The 27,818-nt window shown below is 41.9% G+C and overlaps 1 protein-coding gene across 3 annotated transcripts in view; it reads right to left on the bottom strand.

Moving 5' to 3' along the window:
• kif21b (kinesin family member 21B) overlaps window positions 1–27,818 on the bottom strand; it is a 217,739-nt gene that overhangs the window by 40,670 nt on the left and 149,251 nt on the right. For all 3 annotated transcript variants that reach the window (XM_069941774.1, XM_069941776.1, XM_069941775.1), the window contains 11 exons: window positions 27,407–27,470; window positions 25,311–25,526; window positions 24,011–24,086; window positions 22,430–22,529; window positions 21,606–21,794; window positions 14,143–14,342; window positions 9,937–10,044; window positions 5,828–5,896; window positions 3,755–3,984; window positions 2,408–2,558; window positions 369–560 (listed from right to left, as the gene is read on the bottom strand). In XM_069941774.1, coding sequence (XP_069797875.1) covers window positions 369–560; window positions 2,408–2,558; window positions 3,755–3,984; window positions 5,828–5,896; window positions 9,937–10,044; window positions 14,143–14,342; window positions 21,606–21,794; window positions 22,430–22,529; window positions 24,011–24,086; window positions 25,311–25,526; window positions 27,407–27,470 — 1,595 coding nt within the window. The remainder of the gene's footprint in view (window positions 1–368; window positions 561–2,407; window positions 2,559–3,754; window positions 3,985–5,827; window positions 5,897–9,936; window positions 10,045–14,142; window positions 14,343–21,605; window positions 21,795–22,429; window positions 22,530–24,010; window positions 24,087–25,310; window positions 25,527–27,406; window positions 27,471–27,818) is intronic.

The raw sequence follows: 27,818 nt of genomic DNA, 5'->3' as shown, positions 1-27,818 counted from the left end.
AGTTATTTAAATGATTGTGATAAATGTTATTCCTGACTTTCTATTTCTATCCCAGAAAATGTTATCACTTAAATTGTTGGCTGTACACTATTTCATGTAGATCATGAGGGTAGATCCACACTTTTTCACATGTGCTTTGACATTTCATCCCTTATCTAAAGTTCTTTCTCATTGAATTTTCTGGTTTTGATAAGTTATTCCCAAAACAATGACTTCCGTGTTCTATCTATGCACGATCTCCAAAATGTTTTATAGATTTTAATCTGCTTTCCCAGATTTTCAGTTATGTTCTTTTCAATTCAACTTATTTTCAGTTTCAAATGCCAAACTAAATTTCACACATTTCCTGATTGGCAAAGTCTAATTACCTTGGTTTCTTCAATCTGCATTATTGTAGCCTGGCATTCAGAAATGTTGTCATTAATGTAATCAATATTTGCATTCAATGTCTCAAACTCCTCATTTATTTCCAGGATAGATCCATCTTCTGAATTTTCCTGTTGAGTTCGCTCCCTTTTACTATGTAGCATTTCCTGCAGGCCGATTAGTTCCTCTCTTTTCTGAAAAGAAATGACAGAAGTTGGCCGATTATAAATGGTACGCAAAAAGTAAAGTTCATGGTGGAAAAAAAAACCTGTTCAGGCACATTCTGGACTGTGCATCTGCCACTAGCAATCATTTGTTGAAGGCCAGGTACATGAAGAAAGATAGGGGAACCTTTGTTAGTTTGGTTCTGGTGTAATCCACCACACTCTGCTAACAGATAAACAGTTACCCCAAAAGCCAAAAGATGTACGACAAAACATGGTCATCTATACCATTTCCTGAGCACTGAAGTCAATCAATACTGACTTGCTACTGGCACAAAGGAACATTCGCGCCTGCCCTCCCCCAACCCAGGGAAGCCTATCTCTCACACCTTTGAAGTGTGTTACACTTAATCCACTGCAAGACTGGTGGCATGCTAAGGTCATAATTCAGATCTGTAGGAGAGACTCCTACAACTCATCCAACAGCAAGAAAGAATGGTTGTCTCAATGACACACACACACACACCATTTCATTGACTCTACCAAACCATGCACGGACTAAACCTTCTACGCCTTGGAAACCGTTCTATGGATCACCTGGAACCGGATACAAAGGGGATAAGGAGGTCTGGTTGCTGCTATACCCTGGGAAACTTTATGAAGCTCTAACAATAACAGCAGTAACCACCGATGTCAACCAACTCAGTGATATATTAGTTTACTGCACTTAAACAAATAGGACTTCATGAAGCTTTCATAATAATATTAACATTTTAAGAAATCTCAATGCTGTTTGGTAAATATGTTCTTCCTGCTACATTGTGATATCCGGTGCCTTAAGTAGTAAGTGCAAAATGATGAAAGGATAGCAAGGGAGAAAGTGAATATCCAGTACAGGTACTTTAAATAACAAAAGGAAACAATCATGTATTTCCTTAACTAAGTGAACTGAAGAATGGTAAAATTAACAGTTCAATGACCAAGATGGAAGTGCTGTATCAACTAAGCTGACTAAAACTGCAAGAGAAAGAGAACGAAGCTCTACCGCCTAAAATGACAGAAGGAGAAGAAGACGAAATGAACTGACACAGTACGTAAAAGTAGAAGACACAAATTTCTTGTTTATTTTCATTGTGTGATGACATTGTTTAATGGGTTTAATGTATCATATATGTTGAACGTTGAGTGGGTGGGGGGGGGGGTGAAGGAGGGAGGGAAGGGAGGGGGGAAAAAAGGGGAGAAAATGACACTGTGTATATTCAAGAGGGAAATGTTTGTGTGTATTTTGGTCAGTATGGTTCATAGTGTGAAAAATAAATAAAATTTAAAAAAAAAATTAAGCTGACTAAATTCATTTCCAAATCAGGCTCAAGATAAGGAAAAAAAAAAGTGAATAAAAGATAGGATTCACAAAGAAAAAAGAAGTTAAATTAAAGCAACATTTAAAAATAAAACTGAAGAAATAGGATTCTGCTCTGTAAAAATTAATTTTCAGATAGATTCACCGGTATTAAACAACTCTAATAGTTAATTTCTCTGAATAAGTCGCTCCAAGGCCATTTTGGACCAGTCTTAATATTTTATTCACTTGACTTACTTCATATTCAGCTGAATAAGAAATAACCAAATGCATTTCCAATATCAACTATATCATCAAATGCATTTCAATGACAAGACAGTGAGCGGCTGAAGTTCATAGCCAGGTAAACAATACATGGGTATCCTTATGTTTTCAAGGATTTTTCACAATGATGGTATGATATTGACTTTATACTCTATCAGTGAATTCTGGAACATAAGAGTAGATACAAACAGAAAAGAACACTGCAAAAGTCCATTAATTCGATATGGTTATGTTAATAAATCAAGGTGTGTACCCCTAGAAGACGATTCATATCAGCTTCCAAGTTGCATATCGTCATCCTCTGCATCACAATGTCACTTATCCTACACTCCAGTGCCTGCCATTTTAGCCGAGCGGTTTTGGAAAAGCTCTCACCAACTCCCTTTCTCTGGTACTTGTTTTTTCTGCAGATTAACAAAAAAATATATATTTCAACAAAATGGAGAGAGTGAATTTACATTATCCATTGGTAGTCATGGGAGAGGAAATGGCATCATCTATTTCCAAGAAATACATTTTAAAACAATTGCAAATCATAAATTGCACAACATTGGGATGCTACTTTCACAAACTGTTGGACCCCACATTTCCCTTCTTCCCATTCATGTACATTTCTTTGAGCTAAATCTTCCTGGGTTTGTATTGTTGGTTGGGTTTCTCTTGTGCATCTTTAGGACAACATGAAGGTATGTGTCAACTATCAATTCAATTCTACGGATAAAATTATCTTTGCGACAAAACCTGGAAAGGATAGCAAGGAAGAAAAAAGAAAAGTGCCTGCCTGCTTTTTGCTCACACCTTGTTGAAGAGCTCCGTCCTGAATCGTTGCTTACTCTTTGGATCCTATAGATGCTGCTTCTCTAGCATGTTTGTGCATTGCAAGTAAACCACAGAACTTTTCAAATAATTTCAGTGCTCAATGAAATAATACAGAAAATGACAAAAAAAAAAGAAAGGAAAACCAAGTAAGTGGTCACCTTGAATATCCAAATTAGAACATCAAATGCAGGAAGACGGATCTTTAAAATTCAACAATACTACTTTTTAAACAATATATGGCTTTTTCAACAGCTTCAGTAAAATCAAATTATGGGCTTTCATGGAAGTGACAGATCATCCATTAGAAAAATTAATCAATGATGATTCAAACCATTTTAAGTTCTCATATCAACCTCACAATTGGGTTCATCTATTTTGTTCTCTGATGCATTACAAAGCCAAAACAATGTCAGAACAATTGCTCAATTTAATTTTGCAGAAAAATTCCATGTTTCTGACTGGTAATTTTCCAGATCATGCCCTTCTTACCAAAATCTTTTAAGTTAAATTTTTAGCGCAAAGATTTATCTCATCCTCTTGGACTGAAAGGTTTCCAGATCCAACTGTTATAGCTTAGAGCTCATCACTTTCATGTTTTTCACTGATAGGAATTCATTGACAATGAATTCGAACCACAGAACACTAACGCACAGAAAAAGACCATTCAGCTCATCTCGTCCGTGCTGAACTATTATTCTACTTAGCTCTGTTGATATGCATCCAGACCATCGCCCTCAAAGCTGCTCATCTTTTAAGATCCTTTGCTTTTAAATGTGCTTACCTCACTGTTCTGGTTCCATTCACTGCAGATACCGTTTCATTCCAAGCTGCATTGAGCTTTTTGTTCCATTGTTTAACAATGTTGGACACGGATTTGGAGGTGGACTCTGGTTCTGAAGATGTAGTGCTGGCTGAAAGTTCCAGACCTGAATCCAAGACATTTTGCTTCCGGCTTACACGGCCAGCAACTCGGTTGGACATGGGCTTGGCTAATCTTCGAAGAGCACTGACCTAAGCAGAACAGAGAAAAACATTAACAGAAGATCAAAGGACTTGCTTTTAGATTAGGGATCTGTTTCTTTATTATTGCTTGCTAACTACAGTATTTTACTTAAAAAAATAAAATTTTCATCACTCAAAATTTTTTAAATATTACTGAATAAAGCTCTTAATTGAAAGTAGCAGAAGATTGTATTATTATGAATATTATATTTAATTTTTAACTGTTCAAATGACATTAATTGCTCTTCTACATAACAATCTTCTACATATCTGATCCCTTTAACTGTTCAAATGACATTAATTGCTCTTCTACATAACAATCTTCTACATATCTGATCCCTTTATGGGACCATGTATGTATAATTTTATTATCCATTGTGTAAGGAATTGATCTATTTTGAATCATTAACTTTTTTTGGAGTTATTTTTCTTTTTGATCCAATTAAATTATTCAATTTATGCAAAATATTCAAAATATACTTTATTGATAATGCTTCCTTTCCACCAGACATAGATTTAGTGTCCCATTTATATATGAAATCTTCTGCTACTCTCTCTCTGACATTGTGCAGTTCAATTTCCACCTATGAAAAAAAAATATCATAATTATCTTGAGGCAAAATAATAATTTAATTGCCCTCCTTTACTACATTATTTTTAGATTATTTCTGAGCTCCACTGATGCAAGAGCCGTGTATCTAATCCGACTGTAATGACGAGCATTACTCTCAGGGCCCTGCCTGGCCGTAGCTTCCTGAACCTTACATATGTGCCTCCTTTTCCTTCTTCACCAAGTTAATGACCTAACTGATCATCCAAGGTTCTTTTTACCTTACACTGGAATTTGCCAGTCCCAGACTCTGATTAGTTGGTTCTTGAAAAGCCCTCACACAACAGTTGTGGTCTTGCCACTACAGCCGCTCCCAGTTTTACTCCCCCTTGCTCCTGTCTAATCATTTCATAATTTCCCTTCCCCCCGCCCCCCACCCCAATTTAGCACTATTGCTACAAGACTTCGTGCTCACTTCTATTTGGTTGCAAATGATTGATTTGTCAAAATGATGGAAGGAAACTTTGGAAACTATTTCTGTTTGCTTATCAATGTTAAAGAGACAATTTACTCAGCAGGTCATAAATGGTTGAGACATGCTAAGCATGTTGTTGTAAGGTCTCTGAGTATAGTTGCCGTGGTCTTTCTCCGAGTCATGAGAGACCAAGAGAAGTAACTGGTCCACAGAGGTGCCAAAGAAGAGCCCAGACCATTCAGATGACCTTGACAGTTTGTGCTTTACACTGTTCCTGAAAGTCAAGGATTTTGGAGACAGTTTAAAAATAATTGAATCATATTTAAAAAATTTAAAATGATAAATTTGAAAGCACATGAAATTGCCATAAATGAAAAAAAAACCCATACATTTATGTTGAAGTAAGTCACTTTCACTTACATTTTAAAAGATCAGCAACCCCATTCAGATGAATAGCCAATGCTCGATGTACCAGCTATGCCCGGTGCTGAGATGAGGGGACAGATATAGTATACCCAGTCTCCAAACTCATCAAACTCATGAGGTTTGATGACCTCAGTGCACTCTCTGTTTCCACACTGCAGCAACCACTGCAGCAAGCTCACACCTCTTCACGAATCCAAAGTCTATCTGTCAGCATGCTCCAGCCTTCCATCAAAACATTAGAATGCTCATCTAAAACTAAATTGTACAATGCAAGAAACAGAGCAAAGAAAATGACCGTGTGCTTGTGTTTGACCGCAAAACAACCAAGTCTCCCCAAACTCATCAACTGATAATGACAGTCAAGGATTTTCATTTTGGATCGTAAGCAATAATTCCCCAACCTCTTGTGTTTTCCTGCGTAGAACAAGTTCCTGTTGCCGTTTTTGAGACTCCAAAGCTCGAATTTGGTACTGAAATTTAAAAAAAAAAGGTAAATTCTTTAGATATGATGGCTGGGAAGGCACATAATATCAGTGATCTTTGAGGTGGAGAATGGTGCTGGGGAACTCTGCACAGACCTACCAGGGTAAAATGCTTTGGTGTGGTCCAAGATATTATAGACAATGGAGCAGACAGTCGCTTGTTAGGATGTATAGCACAGAAACGGGCACTGCAATCCACCTCCTCTGCTGAATGCAGCACAAATTGGAGGCGAATAAGTATCTTGAGGGTCAGGATGGTGTTCAAGGGAGGTGGTACAAATAGGAGGTGTGAATGGCCATGGTGGAGATGGTGCATGGTGGCTGCAATTCGATACACATGAGCTGGAGTAAGTGGTAGGAATTATAAGGAAGACTAAAGTAGATAGAAAAGGGTGGGGGAAAGTGAGAAATATAGAAAACTTCCTGTGGTGAACCCACATGCTGAATTTTACAGCCTTTGACTAGATAAAGTGTACCCCTTTTAATTTCACTTTATCAGTGCTCACAGGTATCTGGATACATGCTTCTGAAGCCATGGTCCTTGCTGTCCAAGGGCCACTTAATTTGGTGGAAGTGCTGTCAAAATATGGACTGAATTCCATTTACCTCTGTTGCATGTCTCCATGTTTCTGTGGGTAAACTTACAAAAATGTATGCAAGACCCAGAATTGAACTCACACACGATGACAACTGTACAGTGATAATGTGCAATATTAGAATATCTAGGCCAGTAACTCTTAACTTAATTACAAAAGGTTGGAAACAAGAACATTTTCAATTAACACATGACTCCATATCAAGTTGGCATTTTTAGGCATCAACTTTGACAAAGTAACAGGGGATTGTGTCTCTTTTACTGCTGAGGTTTGACTAACATCTACAACAGTCTTGTTTGTGGAGGTTTTCAGGTGCAGAAAACACAGCCTAGTGATTTTTATTTCCTCTTAGTAACAAAGTAGCTGATGTCAGAAGATCAAAGGCATCAGAGCCTATACATCCTAGATTATGTGGCCATGGATGAGGACTTCCATGGTTTGGTGGAAAACTGATAGTGGCAAAATGACCACATATCAAAATTACCACAAATCTTCCCTTTCCTTTTGCCAGGCAGCACCCTGTTGTCAGCTTTCTATCTGACGCTAAAAGCTGAAAGCTATCCATGTGTTGGTGGCTTCAGTTTTGTTACAGTTGTTCAGCACAATCTCTAAATTAGATGACAAACCAAAAAAATTGATTTCTTAAAGAACTCCCACTTTTTGGAGGCGGTTACCAGGAAGGTTGACGAAAGAAAGGCTGCGAATGTTATCTACATGGAGTTTAATAAGGCCTTTGACAAGGTCCAGCCTGGAAGATTAGTCAGGAAGGTTCAGACACTAGGTATTTACGGTGAAGTAGTGAACCGGATTTGACAATGGCTGTCCGGGAGAGAGCGTATTGGCAGATGATTGTTTCTCATGACTGGAGGCCTGTGACTAGTGGTTAGTGCTCGGACTCTTGTTGTTTGCCATCTATATCAATGATCTGGGTGAATATGGGGTAAATTGAATCAGCAAGTTTGCTGATGACACTAAGATTTCAGGTTTTGTGGACAGCGAAGAAGGTTTTCAAAGCTTGCAGAGGGGTCAGGATCAGCTGGAAAAATGGGCTAAAAATGGCAGATGGAATTTAATGCAGACAAGTGTAAGGTGTTGCATTTTGGAAGGACATAAACAGTAAATGGTAGGGCACTGAGGAGTGCGATAGAACAGAGGGAACTGGGAATACAGTTATATAATTCCCTGAAAGTGGCATCACATATGGATAAGGTTGTAAATAGAGCTTTTGGCATAATGGCTTTCATAAATCAAAGTATTAAGTGTAGGAGTTGGGATGTTATGTTAAAGTTATATAAGTATGTTAAAGTTATAAAGTTATATAAGACACTGCCACATTGACCACCGCCAGTGGGCTGATATCGCCTCAAACCGTGCATCTTGGCGCCTCACAGTTTGGCGGGCAGCAACCTCCTTTGAAGAAGACCGCAGAGCCCACCTCACTGACAAAAGGCAAAGGAGGAAAAACCCAACACCCAACCCCAACCAACCAATTTTCCCCTGCAACCGCTGCAACCATGTCCGCCTGTCCCGCATCGGACTTGTCAGCCACAAACGAGCCTGCAGCTGACGTGGACATTTACCCCCTCCTTAAATCTTCGTCCGCGAAGCCAAGCCAAAGAAGAAATATAAGACACTGGTGAGGCTATATTTGGAGTATTGTGTGCAGTTTTGGTCACCTAACTACAGAAAATACATCAATAAGGTAGAAAGAGTGCAGAGATTTACTAGGATGTTGCTCGGACTTCAGGAACTGAGTTACAGGGAAAGGTTAAACAAATTAGGACCTTATTCCCTGGTGTGTAGAAGAATGAGGGGAGATTTGATAGAGGTATTTTAAATTAAAATTATGAGAGGGGTACACAGAGTAAATGTAGATAGGCTTTTTCCACTGAGGGTAGGTAAGATACAAATGGACGACATGGGTTAAGAGTGAAAGGGGGTAAGTTTAGGGGGAACTTCTTCACAGAGAGTGGTGGGAGTGTGGAACGAGCTGCCAAGTGAAGTGGTGAATGCGGGCTCAATTTTAGCATTTAATAAGTATTTGGAGGACTATGAACGGGTGCAGGTCAAGTGGGACTAGGAAACAAAAAAAAAAAATGGTTTGGCACAGACTAGAAAGGATGAAGGGTCTATTTCTGTCCTGTCATATTCTATGGTTCAAATAGAATTTCTTCTTGCTCCAATATGAATTTATAAATCCATCATCCTTATCAGATGTGTGACTAATTTTCCACAGCTCATCAGCACATCTATCAATGCACAACTCTGTTGAGATTAATTTCATACTCAAAATGTCCTTTGCATTGCAATGGGTGACATCTTAAAAAATTTGATTGCACTATTAATGACCATCACTCACATAGATGCACTTGTGTATTGGCTACTGCTGTAAGAATGTCTGCCTAGCTGGTATAACAGATGATGCTCAGTGTCCCACTGGCTAGACTAAGGTAGCATTGAGTCTGTTAATAAAACCCAAGTATTATTCCATTCACTTGTCTGAACTCTTATTGATGAAAATAAAAACAAAATCTAAGTAAAAGTACAATGCCCCAAGCCATTATGTAATCCAATGCCCAATTTTCTTATGTAGAAACCTAATGTTCTTCTATACCTTGTCATAACATTATTTTTTTAGATCACTTTTATACTGCAGGGGTATTTAAAAGGAACTTGTATCTTTGATGTTGTAAAATGCCCAAAGGCATATTGCAGAAAAGGTTAGATGGCCAAGAGATACGAGACCAGACATGGAAGTGGTGTCTTAATAGAAGAGAAAGAAAGGGAGATTCAAGGAGGATGCTCTGGAGTTTATGACCCAAGTAGTCAAAAGTACAAAAGTTTTGTTTTTTTTTTATTTCAATCACATTGATTGCCAACTTTTGTGTTTTCCTGAAGTACAAAATACCTCATTAAAGACTCAGCCTTCCTTAACTTTACATCTTTCCCCATCAACCTTCATGCCCACTCATAACCTCCCCCTTCCCCAGTACGTACTTCTTGCCCTTCATGCCCACTCATAACCTCCCCCTTCCCCAGTACATACTTCTTGCCCTTCATGCCCACTCATAACCTCCCCCTTCCCCAGTACGTACTTCTTGCCCTTCATGCCTACTCATAACCTCCCCCTTCCCCAGTACATATTTCTTACCCTTCATGCCCACTCATAACCTCCCCCTTCCCCAGTACATATTTCTTGCCCTTCATGCCCACTCATAACCCCCCTTCCCCAGTACGCACTTCTTGCCCTTCATGCCCACTCATAACCTCCCCCTTCCCCAGTATATATTTTTTGCCCTTCATGCCCACTCATAACCCCCCTTCCCCAGTACGCACTTCTTGCCCTTCATGCCCACTCATAACCCCCCTTCCCCAGTACGTACTTCTTGCCCTTTATGCCCACTCATAACCTCCCCCTTCCCCAGAACGTACTTCTTGCCTCCTCTGTTCCTTCTTCAGTTGTGCAATTTCACGGTTCCTTTTGCTTTCAATCATCCTCATTCGCTGCTGATCATCCCTCATCTGTTTCATGAGAGTTACCTACAAAGCAGAATTCCAGGGCAATAAAAAAAAAACAATTTGTGGTGAGGTAAAGAGAATTGATTTTCACAACCCGATAATTCTGCTGGGAGGCACATGGTCAGATCTTTGAACAGTACAGCACATTCAACCCATCTGGTCTGCGCCAACCAATAAAACTAGCTAGTCCCATGGACCTGCTCTCATTCCACAACCCTTCCATCTATGTATTTATCCAATTTATTTTTAAAACTCAAAATTAAATCTGCATTCACTACATCAGATGGCAGGTCTTTCCACTCTCTGTGAAAAATTTTCCCCTAATGTTCCCCTTGTATCTCTCCCCTTTCAGCCAAAAGCTATGACCGCTCGCATTTATCTCCCCTGATCTAAATGGGAATGTCCTACTCACTTCTGCTCTGTCTATACCTTTCATAATCTTATAAACTTGGTCTCCCCTCATCCTTCTTTGTTCCAATGAGTACAGTCCTAACCTGTTTAATTTTTCCCGGTAACTCAACTCCTGAAGACCCAGCAACATCTAAGTAAATTTTCTCTGTACTCATTCAATCTCATTGATATCTTTCCTGGTGCTGGGTGACCAGAACTGCACACAATATTCTAAGTGTGGTCTCACCATGACTTGAATAGCTTCAACATAACATTCCATCTTCTATACTCAATACTGATATGTAAAGGCTAAGATGTCAAAAGCTTTCTTTTCCAAAACCTGTCCACCTGTGACACTACCTTCAGGGAACAATGTAAATACATTCCCAGATCTCTTTCATTCTCCGCACTCATCAATGGTCTCCCAGTTACTGTATACATCCTGCCCTGATTCGTTCTTCCAAAGTGCAACACCTAACACTTCTAAATACTCTATTCATTGCTGACATACTGCTATTACTACTGGAGAGATAGTGACAGATACAATCATTGGAACTCCATTCAAACTGTATCCATATTTCAAATGCTGTAGACCCCCTCCTCAGCTGCCCTTTCAGTCCACCTATTGCCCAAAAATGGCAACACTACCAAAGCTGCCATTACTGGAGTGCTACCAGTGATGCCAACTCCAGAGAGTGTGGACAATGCTGCTCCATGGGCTCAATCTCCCGGTCCTTATGCTAACAGCTCTGTATAGACTTTAAACGGCCTGCTAAAGGAACTTGCAATCACAGAGGCCTATGCCCAAGATGGCCACGCCTGTGCTCGGCAGTGACCTCAATGGAATGCAGATACCTGACGGGGCAGCGGTCTGGCAAAGAGCTCCTGGAACAGGGAGAACACCAAACCACCACCCCCCCCCAACCCAGCTTGAGAAAGAGAAGCAGAGGCGGTGACCCTGCAGGATGGTGACCGTGGCGGCAGACCAGTGAGAGGCTCAGCAGCTGAGGGACGCGTATGGGCTGGAGACTGGCGCATGGGAACTAGGTATCGGAATCGGGATTCGAGAGGGCGCTGAGGAAAGAAGGGCTCCTGAAGGGCTTTGGGGGTGGAAGGCTTCCTGATTGTGTGTCAGATTTGAATCTGGAGCTTGGATTGCCGATACATTGAATAGGAATCCATGCAGCTGCAGAGGCTACAGGAGTGCTGGAGTGAATCCATGGACACTCAGTGACTTATAGCAGACTGAAGGCAATTTCCTATGATATTACGTGACAATAAAGAAATATTGAATCTCAGATCCAGATTTATTGTCAGAGTACATACATGACATCACATACAACCCTGAGATTGTTTTTCCTGTGGGTGCGGCAGAATTACAACTTATTGGCAGTGCAAAAGAACTGTCTCCATGTAGACATGGAAACAAATAAAGAAATGTAGACAAATTGACTGCAATTCAAAGAAGAAAAAAAATCAATAAAGTGCAAAAATAAGAGTCCTTAAATAAGTCCCTTACTGAGTTTGTTGTTGAGGGATCGGATGGTGGAGGTGTAGCAGGTGTACCTGAACCCATTGCTGCAAGTCTTGTAAAAACACAATGCTGGAGAAACTCAGCACGTCAAACAGCGTCCTTCATAGGGCAAAGGTAAAAACACATAACCAATGTTTCGGACTTGAGTACTTCATCAAGGGCTCAAGCCCAAACTGTCGGTTATGTATTTTTACCGTAGCTCTATAAAGGGCACTCTTTGACGTGCTGAGTTTCTCCAGCATTATGTTTTTACTTCAACAACGGTGTCTACAGTTTTTCCTGTTTTGTTGCTGTGAGTCTTGTGGCACCTCTTTCTTGATGGTTGCAGCGAGAACACAGCAAGTGCTGGGTGGTGTGCTTCCTTCATGATTGCTGCTGACGGCAGCATTCCCTGTTTCGCCTATGTTGTGCTGGGCTGTGTCCACTACCTCTTGCAGCGTTTTTTAGCTCGGGGGAATTGGTGACCCCATACCAGACAGACCATGATGCAGCTGGTCAGCACACTTTCCACCACACATCTGTTGAAATTTGCTAGGGTTTCCAAAGACGTGCCAAACCTCCGCAAACCTCTGAGGAAGGAGAGGCGCTGACATGCTCTCTTCACTATGCCATTTGCGTGTTGGGTCCAGGAAAGATCCTCTGAGGTAGGGTCTTCCAAGTACTCACCCTCTCCCCCTCTGACCCTCTATGATCACTGGATCGTACACATCCGCTTTTCCCTTCCTGAAGTTAAACAACTCCTTGATTTTGGTGACACTTAAGTGCAAGGTTGTGGTTGGTGCACCGTTCAGCCAAGTTTTCAATCTCCCTCCTGTATGCTGATTCATCGTCCCTTTTTATACAACCCTCTACTGTGGTATCATCAACAAACTTGTAGATGGTGGTGTTGTCGTACTGAGCCACACAGTCATAGGTATCTTGAGTTTCCCGAAGATTCAGAACTTTGTACTCATCAGTCAAGTACATTTTAAACAACCAAAGCTCTTGCCTCTTCTGCTACTGTAACTATAAGGGTTGTATCAGGTAGCAGTGGGAGACAAAGGTTGGTGAAAGTGTCCTCTGTGCAGTTTACTTTATTTCACAATCAATTCACACAAAATTTATTTTGTGCCAGCCACTTCCTACACATTGACTATTTTTTTTTTTTTTTTTTTTTTTTTTTTTAAATTTTTTATTTTTCACACCATAAATCACAATAGCCATGGTATACACTTTTCACATTGACTATTGATGCTGAAACAACACCATGACTTTTTCAGTTGCTTGATGAACGTGGGTACATCAACAGGCTGAGGCCAACTGATCCACATCTATGGACAGATGGTTATGATTTGCGGTCAGAGCAAAACACAGAAGTCTGCAGACACCGTAACTGAAGTAAAACACAATGCTGGAGAAATTCAGCAGGTCAAACAGTGCACGCTATATAGCAAAGATAAAGATACATACCATGTGTTCGTAATAGTTGATACCACGTAAAAGTCAACCCCCCCTATTTTTGGCACCAAAATTTTCCAGATAAAGTGTGTAAAAGTTGACCCCCCCCTTTAGTTTTGGCCCTGAGCCTCTCACCTCGGCCGTCTGCCCATCCAAGCTCCCGTTGGCTCAACCGTGGATCCTTGCCTCAGCTGCCCGCCCATGCGAGCTCCTGACACCCCGAAATATGTAATCTTGCATAACCCTTTACTGAGACAATGACATTCCGAAAACAATATTTACTACCTGGTCCCGCCAGCCAAACCCCCATCTCCCCAAATTGGAACTCGCGACATCTCAAACCACAGTCAAAAGTAGCGTTCGTATAATAATCGACATCCTAAACTTTATCCTAAAAGTTGGTCCACAAAATTCAGCTGCCACACACATATGGTAACCTCCTGCCTTGAAGGTCTCAAGCCCGAAACGTTGATTATTTATCTTTATCTTCGCTATATAAAGTACGCTGTTTTGATTTGCTGAGTTTCTCCAGCATCGTGTTTCCTGCTTTGTGGCTCTGGAAGTGAAATCCCAGGTTACTCTGGTCCAGTGACTAAATAAAGCTTTGAGCTACTTTGAGTTACTGCAACTCTTCAAAGCTGCTGTCTGTCACTGGATCTAGCATCTTCCGTAAAGGGTTATGCGCGATTATATATTTCTCTGCCTATAATGTCGCATCCTTCAAAGTACATGTAAGCAGGAGCAAAAGAAAATGTTACCTTGGTTTTCCTCATTTCAGCCACTTCATTCTGAAGCTTCCTCAACTCTCGTTCATAACGAGTCTGATTTTTGAGTAGACGCGCATGTTCTTTCTGTGCCATCTGTAGTTTCTGGAGCTCACGATTCATTTCCTTTAGTTTTTTCTCATAGTCTGCTTTAATCTTGCTCGCTCTTTCTTCTGTGTTGCATTCCATAGAACCTGATGGGAAATCACAACAATAATTCAGCTATTTATCAATTTAAAACACTACCTAAATCTGGCATGGTAGCATGGTACATTGTCACGGTACACTGATCATCTAGGTTATGTTCCATCTAGGATATTTCTCCCCTGTCATTTTGCAATGACACTGGAGCCGCCTTGTGGAGATTTTACAAGAACGGTGATATGGATGGATAGAAAACAAGAAATATTAGATCTCAAGTTGAGTTTCAGTTCACTTGTCCAAAACCATCCTTTCCCACCTCTGCCATATTGTTTGCTGTTGACGATTTCATTCATGCTTTCATTATTTCTAGACTTGGTTCAGTCCAATATACTTCTGCCTGGCACCATTGGTTCAACGCCATATAAACTGGAAGGCATCCGAATCTCCGCAACCGAATCTAAATTCTCGCCAAGCCCTTTCTCATTATTGCCAATTTCTAATTGCCCTGGAGATAGTGGACGCAAGTCAACATTTAAACTTCTACAGTCCTTCCGTTAAACGGCTCACCCTGAATATTGTCAAGTTGGGATTTTTCAGGATTTAGACCCAACAAGGTGAGAGATATGATGGTGACGTTATCACACAGCTGATGTGCTTAAATCCGTACAACACAGGAGCATAATTAGGCTATTCGGCCCTTCAGTCTGTCCCATTTTCCCACAGCCCCATTGTCCAGCTTTCTGCCCATAATCTTTGGTGCTTTGGCTATTCAACCTATCAATCTGTCTTTTATATACCCAATGACCTGGCTTCCACAACCACCTGGGGGAAAAAAAAAATTCATAGATTTACCATCCTCTAGCAGAATAAATTCCGATGTATTGCTGTTCTAAGAGGATGGTCTGAAGTTATGCCTCTAGTCCTAGACTCTCCCACCATGGGAAACATCCATTCCTTATCCTTTTCAACTCTAGAGGTTACAATTTGGAAGATGCAAATTAAAAAGACAAGAAAATTTGAAATAAATCTTGAAAATGCTGGAAACTCTGAGAAGGTCAGTCAGTTTTACTTTCCACAGATGTTGCCTGATATGACTGGTGTTTCAAGTATTCTCTGATTTTAATCAGGGGTTTGGGAGTGGATGTTGGCATTGCCTGGATGTGTTAATACAACAATCACTGGTGGTACCGAGAATTAATATTGAGGTGGATGGGGTACTAATCAAGGGGGTCGCTTTGTTCTGGATGGATTTGAGGTTCACTCTTCTAGGAAATTGGAGGGTGCCTCATCATACTGCTATTTGTGCCTTGTAGCCAGATAGTGGAAAGGCTCAGGAATGTCAGGCAGCGAGGCAGTTTCTTCTGCTCACAGAAGTTATAATGATGGTGCAAGTCTTGGCACTGGCATGCCATTCAATTCACACAGATGGTGATTCGACTCCCTTTTCTCGGGAGGAGAGGGTCATTATTATCTGTTACTCTTGTGCACAGGTTACTTGCCACTCATCCGCTCTTGCCTGAAAATTGTCTGATGTTATGAGAAAAGTCATTCATAAAGTAGCTGAAAGTAAATTGGCTGAAACAGTTGCCAAAGGAATGCAGCAGGAAAATCTTGGTGATTGATATTTTGCACAGGTTTAACATAATTTACCCACTTTTATTTCTATGTTTTCAGTTATGAACCCTTCAATCCCATATGCCTTATTAACCAATGGCTTAACACACTCTGCGACAATCAATTATTTATGCACATGGGTCGCTCAGACCCCACACATCCTTTACAATTAGAGTCAAGGGTTGTACAGCTCAGAAATTAGCCCTTTCCGTCCAACTCATCCTTAGTGTCCATCTAATTAATTCCATTCTTCCCACATTGGACCCATATCCTGCAACTCCTTTCTGAGCACACAGCCCTCCGTGTGCAGCCTACAAATATTTTGTCTAGCTGTAACATGATATCCCAACTCCACAGTCAACTTATAAAGGTAATCAGGTCCATCTGGGCTCTCCATTTTCAGGGAGCTATGAACATCCTCTCTACATCTGTGTGCCATTTACTCTCTATGCCCAGATTCCAGTTATAGTCCATCAGGCAAAAGCATCAAAAGGTCACCGTGTAATAAGCAGCAGTATTACCCCTTCATGGAAAGCTTGTTATTTCTGATGAACAACCTAATAGCAGCAAGCAACTGAAATTAACTCCCCTAGGATCCGGAATTCAAGCAACCGGCAAAAAAAATCCAAAGAAAATAAATAATAAAATATAAATTTAAAAAGGTAAAAAAATATGCAAGTTTAAAATTGTAAAAGTGAATGTTCCCTGAAGTACACTTTGGTGAAGATAGCAGCAGATATTCAGCCAGCGGAATGCCTTGGTCGTGCTTTGCTCGTAGCAGCTGTTTGAATAAAGTTGTGCTTGAAGAAGAGCTAGTTGATGCCTCTTGCCGTTGGGGTGACTCTCTCTAAGTAAAAGTCACCCTTGTCAGAGACTCTAACTGAAAACTTGGGGAGAGGTGGTTAATTATCGATAATGTTATTGTTCGCCTTTTGGGCGGCTCTGTGGAGGGGGAGGAACCTGTAGTGACAGTTAAATGTTTTCAAAGAATACGACTGAAAATAAATTAAAATGCTTTAAGGTTTATATAGTCATGCAAGTGAAGTTTGTTCAGTGTAAGAGCTGTATATATTTTTGTCTTTTAAACTATTTATTCTTAATCCAGGTGTATTAGTTAGGCATTGTTCAAGTAAGTCTCATGCAACCAGAAGATGCACTTATCCGGCATCTACCATAGCTTTACTGTATAGTGCTAAAAGGGGCTCATTCATTTCACAGCCAGTTCTCAGTTGACCCTCCTTGGGTGCTGCACTTATATTTGTCCAGCAGATGGCATAGCTCAGCTATGGGTGAAAGGCAGCACAACTTTTTAAAAAATATGTTGATCAAGATCACAGATTTAGGTTCTGCAATATTAGTTGTGAATAATTGTTGCATTAAAGTTGCTACGGCAATACGCATCATTATATGACTGACTACTTTCCGCTCTGGAACAATATGCATATAAACTTTGAAAGGCAGTACACAAGGAGATCGAGTAAACTACATGCACCTTGCTTGATCACTTGTATCAGTCTGTAAACTTCTAATGAAGTCCACAGTAGAGTTAGGAACCCATTGAGCATACATATCTTAAAGTGTTAAACTAAACCCTTGGACATACAGAACCAGGAGGCTTTACCCATGGACAGAAGTCAGGGAACTTCTACAATATTCCTTTAGGCTACGTTCATTCTAATTATCCTTCATAAGGCAGAGGAACAAAGAAGTTTGTTTTTTTTTAAAAACAGAAGTAAAATAAGTCAGACAGCTCTTCATAATACTTCAAAACAATTCCCAATATTGTAATTATATCTGTTTTGTATATATTTTAAAAGATACTTGAGAAACCAACAAAAAAGAACTTTAAAACAGCCTTGAGACTATGTATCTTGCTTTAAAGAAAATCAAAACCCTGCTGCAAATTATTGGCTTTATGGAGCATCATAAGTATCCTTGCCCTCTGTGGCCCACTGAGATCAATCCTCACCAACTTTGCAACTTTCCTGTCTTCCCCCCCCCCCACCCCCACCACCCCCTCACCGTCCTCCCATACCTCAAAGAAACAATAAAGCTGTGGACATTATCTACTGTCAAGTAGGGCAAATGTGCTTGTGGTAGAACCACTCTGGGTATGTGTATGGCTGGCCTGCCCCTTGCTGATTGTACCTGTGTCTCCTCCCCCTTGATTCCCCTAATAGAGGCAGAAACGCCATAACTCCTCCACCAGTACAAGCTCGGGACAGCAACATTAGACGCGCCTTCTGCTTATGGTAATAACTGCCTTCTAGTCTAGAGTTATAGAGAGTGCATCAATTGTATTACCATAATTATTTTGGAATGGACAAGTTGCTGACACCATAAGGCTGGAAATCGACCCACGATCACCTGACGTGTTGACCTGGGAGCATCTGACAAGTTCGAACTCGGCTACTCAGCTTCAACATGTTTCTGCAGGCCTCCACCACGATCGTCCAATCTGACGCAGACAAGGTGCACTTACTGTTTTCACGGGTCAGGTATTGCATTTACCTGATGGTCAGAGACTGCAAAACATTCACCAAAGCAATGGACATTCTGAAAGGCCAATACCTGGCCCAGGTGAATGAAGTGTATGCCAGGCACATCCTAGCCATGCATAAGGAGCACCTGGAGAGTTGATTGATGATTACCTTCGGGGCCTGTGAGACCTCAGTCGGGCCTGCGGCTACAAGGCCGTATCAGCAGAAGGGGATACAGAGGAGCTGATCTGAGATGCCTGTGTAGCAGGCATCAGATCAGATTACATCCGCCAGCAACTGCTAGAACAGGGTGACAGAAGCTGCAGAAAGCCATCAAACTAGCCAAAACTCTGGAGTAGCCCTCCGCAATGTGGACTCTTTCTCGACCAATAGCACGGCCGCTGTGTAGGGGCCGCCACCTTTGGACGTGGGTCGCAAGATGCCCCACATCCCAACCTGACTAGGGCCACCACCACCAGTGAACACTCAAAGTACTATTTCTGAAGCCAGAAGAAGCACCCCAGGAAGTGCAGGCCAGCGAAGGACATGGTCTGTTCTGGCTGCGAGAGGAAGGGATGCAACGTGAGGGAATGCAAATCCAAGCAACCATCTAAATGAAGCAGCACCGCGTTCATGCAATGGGAGCTGCCGCTGCCACTTCTGATGAACAACAGCAGCACTGCATGCATGCTATGGGGTGGCGTCATCTTGGACACTGCCATCTTACCAGACCACGAGCTAGTAGAGCGGATCAGACAGCAACTCTACTCTAGTTTCAATCATGTTCACTCGCCAAGTCATTGATGGACACGGAAGAAAATAGGCACAAGACAAGCTGTCTGTTTGATAGCAGGAGCATGGAGAGCTTCATCCACCCTGACACGGTGCAGCGTTACTCCCTCACAGTGAGATCAGTGAGTTACAGAGTTGCCATGGCCACTAAGTCCCACTCGGCAGCTGACTCATGTTGCTGACTGTGCATGGCACAGAGTGCAAAAATTTTAAACTCCTTGTAATGCCACAGTTCTGCGTGCCCATACTACTGGGGTTGGACTTTCAGTGCCAGCTTATGAGCGTCACCGTGGACTATAATGGGCCCCATCCCCCCATCACAGTCTACACCAACAGTTTTTAAACCCCCTGCCCTCCCCTCCAAATGCATCCAATCAGCTAATCGCGATCTGCTCACTGTGCGCGACCTGCAGGCTCTCCACCTCTGTTCACCAACCTCACCCCCTGACTGTAAGCATGTTGCCACCAAGAGCAGGCAATACAGCGCTGGGAACAGAGCCTTTATCAAATCAGAGGTGAGACGGTTCCTGATCGAGGGGATCATCAAACCCAGTACCAGCCCTTGGAGAGCTCAGGTAGTGGAGAAAAACACTGAATGGTTATCGACTACAGTCAGACCATTAACAGGTTTATGCGCTGGAAGCACACCACCTCCCCCGCATAGCGGATATGGTAACCAAATCGCCCAATATCGGGTATTTTCCACCATTGCCTTAAAGTCGGCACATCACTAGCTCCCTACCTGTCCTGAGGACCACTAGTACACTGCCTTCGAGGCAGATGGCCACCTCCACCACTTTCTGAGGGTCCCCTCTGGGGTCACCAATAGAGTCTTCATCTTCCAGAGGGAGATGGACCGAATGGAGGACGAGCACAACCTCCGGAAATTCCTCCAGACAACCAAGAGCCTTAATCTCACCTACAATAATGTGCCTACAACATCATTCCTGGCTATACTCAGCTGCTTTGTGGAGAATGGAGTTATTGGCCCCGATCCCTCCTGTGTACCACCACCAATGCCATCCCACATGAAAGGTTGTTTCCCTTCCCCAGGAAGTCCACGTCGGGACCATGCTGCCACCCTGGTTGATGTCCCCAGGGCCAGTCCTGCTCCGGAAGCATGTGAGAAGCCACTGATTGAGAAGGTCCACCTCCTCCATACCACCCCCAAAACACCTATGTGACATACCTGGATGGACGCAAGGACACTATGTCCGTCCGGGTCCTGGCACGCATGGGAGACCTCGGGACTCCTGCAGACTAACCAGGACCTACATGCCCCTGATGATCATCCACCACAGACCATGTCACTCTACCACAGCCCCCATCCCAACTGTCTCAGTTTAGTCGCCAGACACCCCACCCACCGACAATGACCAAACTGTCCAGAAGTCAACAGCTGAGCCACAGCCAGCAATACAACGGTCGCAGCGGTGTACAAGACTGCCGGACAGACTGCATCTGTGATAGACATGGAACCCACTTCACCCTTCCTTTAAAAGTGGGGGTAAATGTGGTGGAACCATTGTTGATACTTTTTGCATGTGTACGGCTGGCCCGCCCCTTGCTGACTGTAATAAAGGCAGCAACGCCATAACCCCTCCCCCAGATCAAGCTCGGGTCTCGGGTCAGTAACGTGAGACGTGCAATCAGTTTATGGCAATAAAAGGCTATCAGTCAGGTAATTTCTAGTCTTTGGATAGTTCATCAGTGCTAAGCTATTTCTGAGAGCAGATTGTGGTTCATGTGATACAGGTGTGTGTGAAACAGGAGCCCATCTTCAGGCAAATTACAATGTTTGGTACCTGTACTGACAATAACCACACCAGCAGTGCGAGTATAAGACAGCTTTAATAAATTAATATGTACTCTGAGAGGTCTTGTCTCTTTGCAAGACGAACCTGGAATGCTGGACTGTAGCTCTGGACTGCTTTATATACAAGGTCACCAGGATGACCCCTGGTGACCTAATGGTGTAATGACATATCACCCACAGTACCTTTCTACCAAACAGGACCTTAGAAAGGTCAAAAGGGATCACGAAATGTCCTTGGCAATTGATACAAAAAAAGTAATAATTAATTGTTATCCTTTCTAACTCTTAATCTGTTGATCAAATAGAAAGAATGAAAAGTGTCAACTGGGAATGCAATCACTGATTTTTAAACTAAAAATCATCCAAAACAAAAGTTAGACATTTTTTGATCAGTGGGTCGAAATTTGCATATCGTCTGCTCATTCGAATTAGTTTGTGAATTTTAAATTATGTGTAGAAATCTGAAAATGTTTACTCCGTACTTGACGGAGCGGTGATTAAAGCATATGTTGAAAACATTATACTTGTGGAGAGGAACTTATGCAAAACATCAGTGCATTTTGCCACTGTCTAAATTCTTAATAGTAAATTTGCAAACAAGCAACTCATACCCAGATTCTTCAGAACACGGTCTCTTTCTAGCTGTGTATCGCGGATCTTGTTCTGTAGTAGGATGAGTTTCTCCTCATATTGTTGTTTCAGAATCTGCAATCGTCGCTGGCTATTCTCAAGCTCATCAATTAGTTTCTGCTTTATTTCAATTTCACAAGTTATATCAGCAAGGTCAGCCTGATAATTGACTGAAAATGAGACAAATAAACAAAATTAGAACTGGTCAAGAGCCATGTGTCAGTTATCAACGACTGAAATCCAAGGCATGAAAATATGGTGCCTTTCTACCAAACAGGACCTTAGGAAGGCCAAAAGGGATCACGAAATATCCTTGGCAAGCAGGATTGAAGAAAATCAACAGCGAGAGCATCCTAATTTTTTTTACAGCAGGGGTGGTCAAACCATGGCCAGTGGGCCAATTGTGGTCCGTTGCTCATTTGTAATTGACCCATTAGGACAGAATCTTTAGCAATAATTTGCACTGTATGTACATTGTACTTCTTGGTTTCAACACTAGATGCAGCGGCATAAACAAATAAATAAATAAAGAGATGGATAGAAACTATGGCCTTTTTTTTTGCAGTGCAACTGGTTGAAAACTGCCGGGCTTGATATCATTTGGCCCGTGACTCCATTTACCTTTCACAACCGAAAAGGTCTGGCCACCCCTTCTTTACAGACAGTGCTGGATTCGAACCCAGGTCACTGACGCCGTAACAGCGTTGCACTAACCATGCTCCCCTAACCATCCCACCCTGTCTCCTGTTTCGTTTCAGCCAGCCTAGTGAATTGAGTAATTCCGACTGCAGTTGGGATCATTTACCCTTCTCTTCGGATTCAGTATCAGTTTCGTCCAGACTTCCGTCACTGTCGAATTCTTCATCATCTCCACCTCCTTCTTCATCCTCACAGCAGCTTTCTTCCTGAAATTACAAAATAATGAGACGCAGACATAATAGGCTGCTCTGTCTATTTGGTTGACACCTCAGGTACTCTCTTAAACATGTTGTCCCTCCCACATTGGTAAACGGTGACAACAAGAGACGACTTTGCACAAGTATATAAACTAATGAGGGACTTAGATATGGTGAATGGCAATCTTTATGCCACAGTAGGAGAGTCCAAAAATTGGGGGGCCTAAGATTCGAGTGAGAGGTGAAAACTTGAAAAGGGACCTGAGGGGCAACTTTTTTCATAAAGAATGAGCTTCCAGAGATGGGTCCAACTGTGACAATGAAACGATATTCAGACAGGTTTTGGATAGGAAAGGCCTGGAAGGACATAGGATCAACTGAAGCAAATGGAAATAGTTCTGAAAGATAACCTGGTCAGCATGGGCAACTGGGCCAAAGCAGCTGTTTTTATACTGTATAACATTATGACTTTAAAAGGCAGTCGTTCTCAACCTTTTTTTTTCCGGCTATGGCCCCCTTAGGACTCTGCTCAAAGTTTATGGGGCCCCCTTCCCTGTGTTAGTTGGTTTCTTCCGTTCTCCCCTCCTACCAATTACATTTTTTAAAAATTGTGATTTCAGTCCATGGGCCACTTTAAATGTGCTGTGGACCCCAGGGGGGCAGCTTCGATGAATTTGGGGGCCACAAGGTGCACCATGCACCTAATGCATTGTACTTAGCTGGCAATTCTAATCTAACAGCACCACTGCACCCCCCTGCAAACCTACATCACCAGCAATGAGAAGGGAGCCAGGTTACAAAAGGGTTTCAATCCTTTTGAGAGTGAAAATATACGTGGACAAGAACAAGAGGAAATGTTGAGGATGAAAGGGGAAATATTTGAAGGGAACATTAGGGAGAACCTTTACACTCAGAGAGTGGTGAGAGTGTGGAATGAGCTGCCAGATGAATGGACTTGATTTAGATATTTTTAAAAATTTAGGTAGGTACATGATGACAGGGATATAGATGGCTGTAGTCCAGGTGCAAGTCAATGGGACAAGGCAGAATCACAGTTCAGCACAGACTAGATTGGTCCAAGGGTCTGCTTCTGTGTTGTAGTTTCAATAGTTCTAATGGTTTGTTACCAAATATCACACGTCAGAAAGGAACAGGATCTTAGAAACAGCTGGGAAGGGAGGGAGGCACGAGTGAGGGGTGAGGGGAGGGCGAGTGTGAGAGGGGGTGAGGGGAAGGCAAGGACACGAGGGAGGAGTGAGGGGAGGGCAAGGGCATGAGAAGGGGTGAGGGGTAGACAAGGGGAGAGAGAGGGGGAGAAGAGGAGAGGGAGCGAGGGGAGAGCAAGCAAGGGGAGAGGAAGGGGGCAAGGGGAAAGCGACGGGGACAAGTGGAGAGTGAGGGGGGGCAAGGGGAGAGCGTGGGGGGCGAGGAAGAGCGATGGGGAAAGGGGAGAGCGAGGGGGCAAGAAGAGACTCTCTGCCCTCACATACCTCTTCTGCTTCATTATCATCTGTCTCTTCCCAGTTCTCCGTCTGAAGATTTTTTCTTATTTTTTCCTTCTCTGGACTTTAAGAGAATGTACGCATTCCAGGAAAATACAAAAACAATGATGGTAGTTGTCAAAGCCTTTTTCAAATGTAATATATATAAAGTTCAGTAATTTTCTCTTTGTAAATGTGAGCTACTTAAAGAATTTCAACAACATATTAACAATAAAATAGTTTCTTCACAAGGACCCACATAACTTTTTGTTTTCAAGGGCCAATAATTGGAGATACACTCTCATTTTCCGGTGTTGTCTGTAAGGAGTTATAAGTTCAGTCATGGTTAGCGCCACATTATTGCAGTGCCAGCGACTCAGGTTCGAATCTGGCGCTGTCTCTAAGGAGTTTGTACGTTCTCCTTGTTTCTGTGTGAGCTTGCTCCGGGTGCTCCAATTTACTCTCATCCTCCACTAAAGTACAGGGTTTGTAGGTTAACTGGTGTTTTTAGATGGCACAGGCCCATAGTTTGGAAAGGCTATGTTGTATCCCTAAATTAATTAAAATTAATGGAGATTAAAATTTAAAGTAATGTCATGTTGGTCGCCTAGCTACCATCACCAGGCTATAAATGTCTCACTTTGTCGAAGAGATAGCAGTAATTTTCAAATATTTACATCTACCCTCACCTCACCAAAATGTATTGGCAATAAAAATATTTATTCATGGGAGACAAAAAAACATTGCAGTTTTTCTTGACTCAACTATTGTGCCAAGTAACTCACTGTCAATGTCGTGCAATCACGGTTGTAATGTGGGCAAGATTACAGCAAATTGTCACGGGCAAGTTTACAAAAAATAATCAAATAACTTTTGGTCCTGCTGGTTGAGAGACACATTTAAGGATAACCTCTTCCTTAAATCACATCATAAGATATAGCACATCCTGAGAAAGAAAAATTGGCCGCATTTTAAATTGATTCAAATGATTCCACGCCTGACAGGGGAGCTCTGAAACAACAGAATCAATTCCATGTTAAATCTCCCAAGTGGGACTGGAATCCAAATCACTCAAAATCATAATGTCAGCCAAAGGAAGTCAACCTCCACATCCAAGATCCAAGATCTGATGTATAATTTTTTTAACCGACTCGTCCAATAACTATTTAGAATCTCCTGCAAAACATTCAGGGACCCCTGAGTGAAAATTATATTTTATCATCTCTACACAACCTATCAGCTCATACTTCAGAGAAACCCATTATTAAAATACATAAATTATTCACTAACAATCTACATATGCAATTACCTGTTCCTTTTTTGTATCTTTTCCTTCTTTCTGAGCAATTCCAAATCTTTTTTTGCCAGTTCAACAACTTCAGAAGCATCAGATTCCAGAGAGACAGCAAGACTTGATGAACAAGGCATGGGAGACAATCCCGCTGAGTATGGAGACTTGGATGTCAGTCGAGAGACATTGCGTCGGAGGGATTCATTCATGGCTTCACTCTCCAGTAGTTTAGTCCTGCAACCAAAATCATCTTTATATCACAGAAGACTTTGAGAAAAGAAAACCTGAAATAAACCTCCAAAAGATTAACAAAACCTCACACCAAGCAAAATTATCTGCATCGGCACTCAGATCAAATAAAGTTCCAAAGACTGAATCAGGAAATATCAGCTTTTGGACACACAAAACATTGTCCTTACTCTGCCTTACAATGAGGTTATATCCCTTAATTCCCCTACCTTGTAAAAAAAATCTATCCAACCTTATCTCAAATATGTTCACTGAGGGCAAATGGAAATGGGCAAATGGAACCAATTTGGAGGGACAATCTGGTGGGTATGGATGAGTTAGGTTGAATGACTATTTCATGCTGTAAAATGCGATGACAGGACAAGAGATAGATTCTTTGTAAAAACAGACTCCTTGGATTCCCTGACATTACAATGGCAGGGAACTGGGAGAAATTGTGTGGACCTCCTGTGGCCATTTGTAACAATTTATAAAAGAGGAACTGAGAACCCGTCACATGGCCTTGACCTCCACAGTGGCACCCGTCCACATTCGAAAAAGTGGCTCAAGTTCTTCCGAAAGCATTCCATATATCTACATGGGAATCTTTTACACTCAGATCATAGCAAGTGGAATGCATCGCCTGAGACGCGGGAGGAATGCGTATCACTGACCACATTTAATAAACGTCTTGACGTCCACTTGAATTGCCTCGGTATGCAGAGCTATGGACCAAGTGCAAGAAGATGGGATAAAAATGGATGGGTGCTCATAGGTCAGTGTGGATGAGATGAGTCTAATGGGCTAACTCAAATGGCCTGTTTCCATCCTGTATGATTGTGGCTCTTTGATGTCTGTCTTTGAAACCCTGACCCTGCCAATGCATTGCACAAAGAGATGTGGGTTCGGTCCAGTTTCTCTCTAGACTATGTAAGAACAGGGCTCTTGAAGATGGCTATGTCTTTGCCTGTTTCACTGTGGCCATGTATTACCATTTTCTGTTCTGAGTCAGGAAACACTGGCAGAATAGTGATTCAACGAATATCTCAAATGCTGGGGGGAAAAAAAACTCACTGTTAGTTTTACTAAATACTAAATAAAGGAGGTCTGGAATAATTTCTGAAAGTCCCCAGTCACGGATTATGATGTAGGCGGAATGTCCCTTTAAATAATTCTATGTTGTCCAATGTACATCTAGCTGTATTGTAAATGTTAATAGTTGTAAATTGCACTGAAGGGCTCAAGTTTTCTCATTAAGGTGGAAACAGGCATTGTATGGATTAGTGACTTCACTGAGTGCATGACTGATGGCAGAAAACTGTCAGAGACGCACCTGCCAGAAGTGCAAGGATGTGCCTGGTCCATAGGCAATCTGTCAGAGGAACTCAGCGGGTCAATGATGCCACTTGACCTGTGAGATACTCCAGCAGACAATGTTTGACTTCACATTCCAGCACCTGCAAACTCTCGTATCATTCCAGTGTTACGTTCAATTTTAGACCCGATGTGATTTATCTATTCTGACTTCGATTTATGCAAAATATGCACCGTAAAAATTGGAAATTTATCTAACTTTATAGCTGGGTAGGTCATTCCAGTAACTCCGAGTTGCTTTTCAAAAAAGGAATTTGAGGTGAAGAAACTGATTTTCTGTCTAACTTTATGATTCCGGTTCAGCAGGCCACACTTTGATTGTGTGTAAATCCTAACGACGGTCACAACTCCGCACTGTCGTTTCACAAAATGCCAAGAAGTAAGTTGGTGTACTGTCAGGTGATGATGTATCGAAAGGTGTCTTTCCCTTGTGAATTTTTCTTTGAGGTGGTCAGGAACTGGAGTCTGCAATATCACAAATGAAGTGCATTGCTTAAAGTTCAGCCACCAACCTGAGATCTTGTATTTCCCGGATATAGTTTTGAATTAGTGCACCAATTTCTTCATTGCCATCTCCTGCAAACCACGTCGAAAGTAGCAAATTTAGGGAAACAAGATAATCAAAATTAGGTCTGGAAAGGTGTTTTATACAAAAGCATTATTAGATGATCAGGAATTGAAAGGCTTATAACTCAAACAAAATTTGATTTCAGTTCCTTACACCAGCAAACCGCAGGTTGTACCTCTTTAATCTAGCGGCATTGGGGCCTGGCCATTGCCAGACCACAGAAAATGCCGGAAAACAGAAAATGACACATAAGGGACACCCCCCCCCTTCCCTTACCCATGTAAATATATCAAAGTAGAACAAAGCTTAAAACAGGAAATAACACTGTAGGGCAGCACAGTTAGCGTAGCAGTTAG

The sequence above is a fragment of the Narcine bancroftii genome, chromosome 5, assembly GCF_036971445.1.
Source record: "Narcine bancroftii isolate sNarBan1 chromosome 5, sNarBan1.hap1, whole genome shotgun sequence".
Classification (NCBI taxonomy): domain Eukaryota; kingdom Metazoa; phylum Chordata; class Chondrichthyes; order Torpediniformes; family Narcinidae; genus Narcine; species Narcine bancroftii.
The sequence above is the reverse complement of the archived record's forward strand: the minus strand, read 5'-3'. Positions and strand labels throughout refer to the sequence as shown.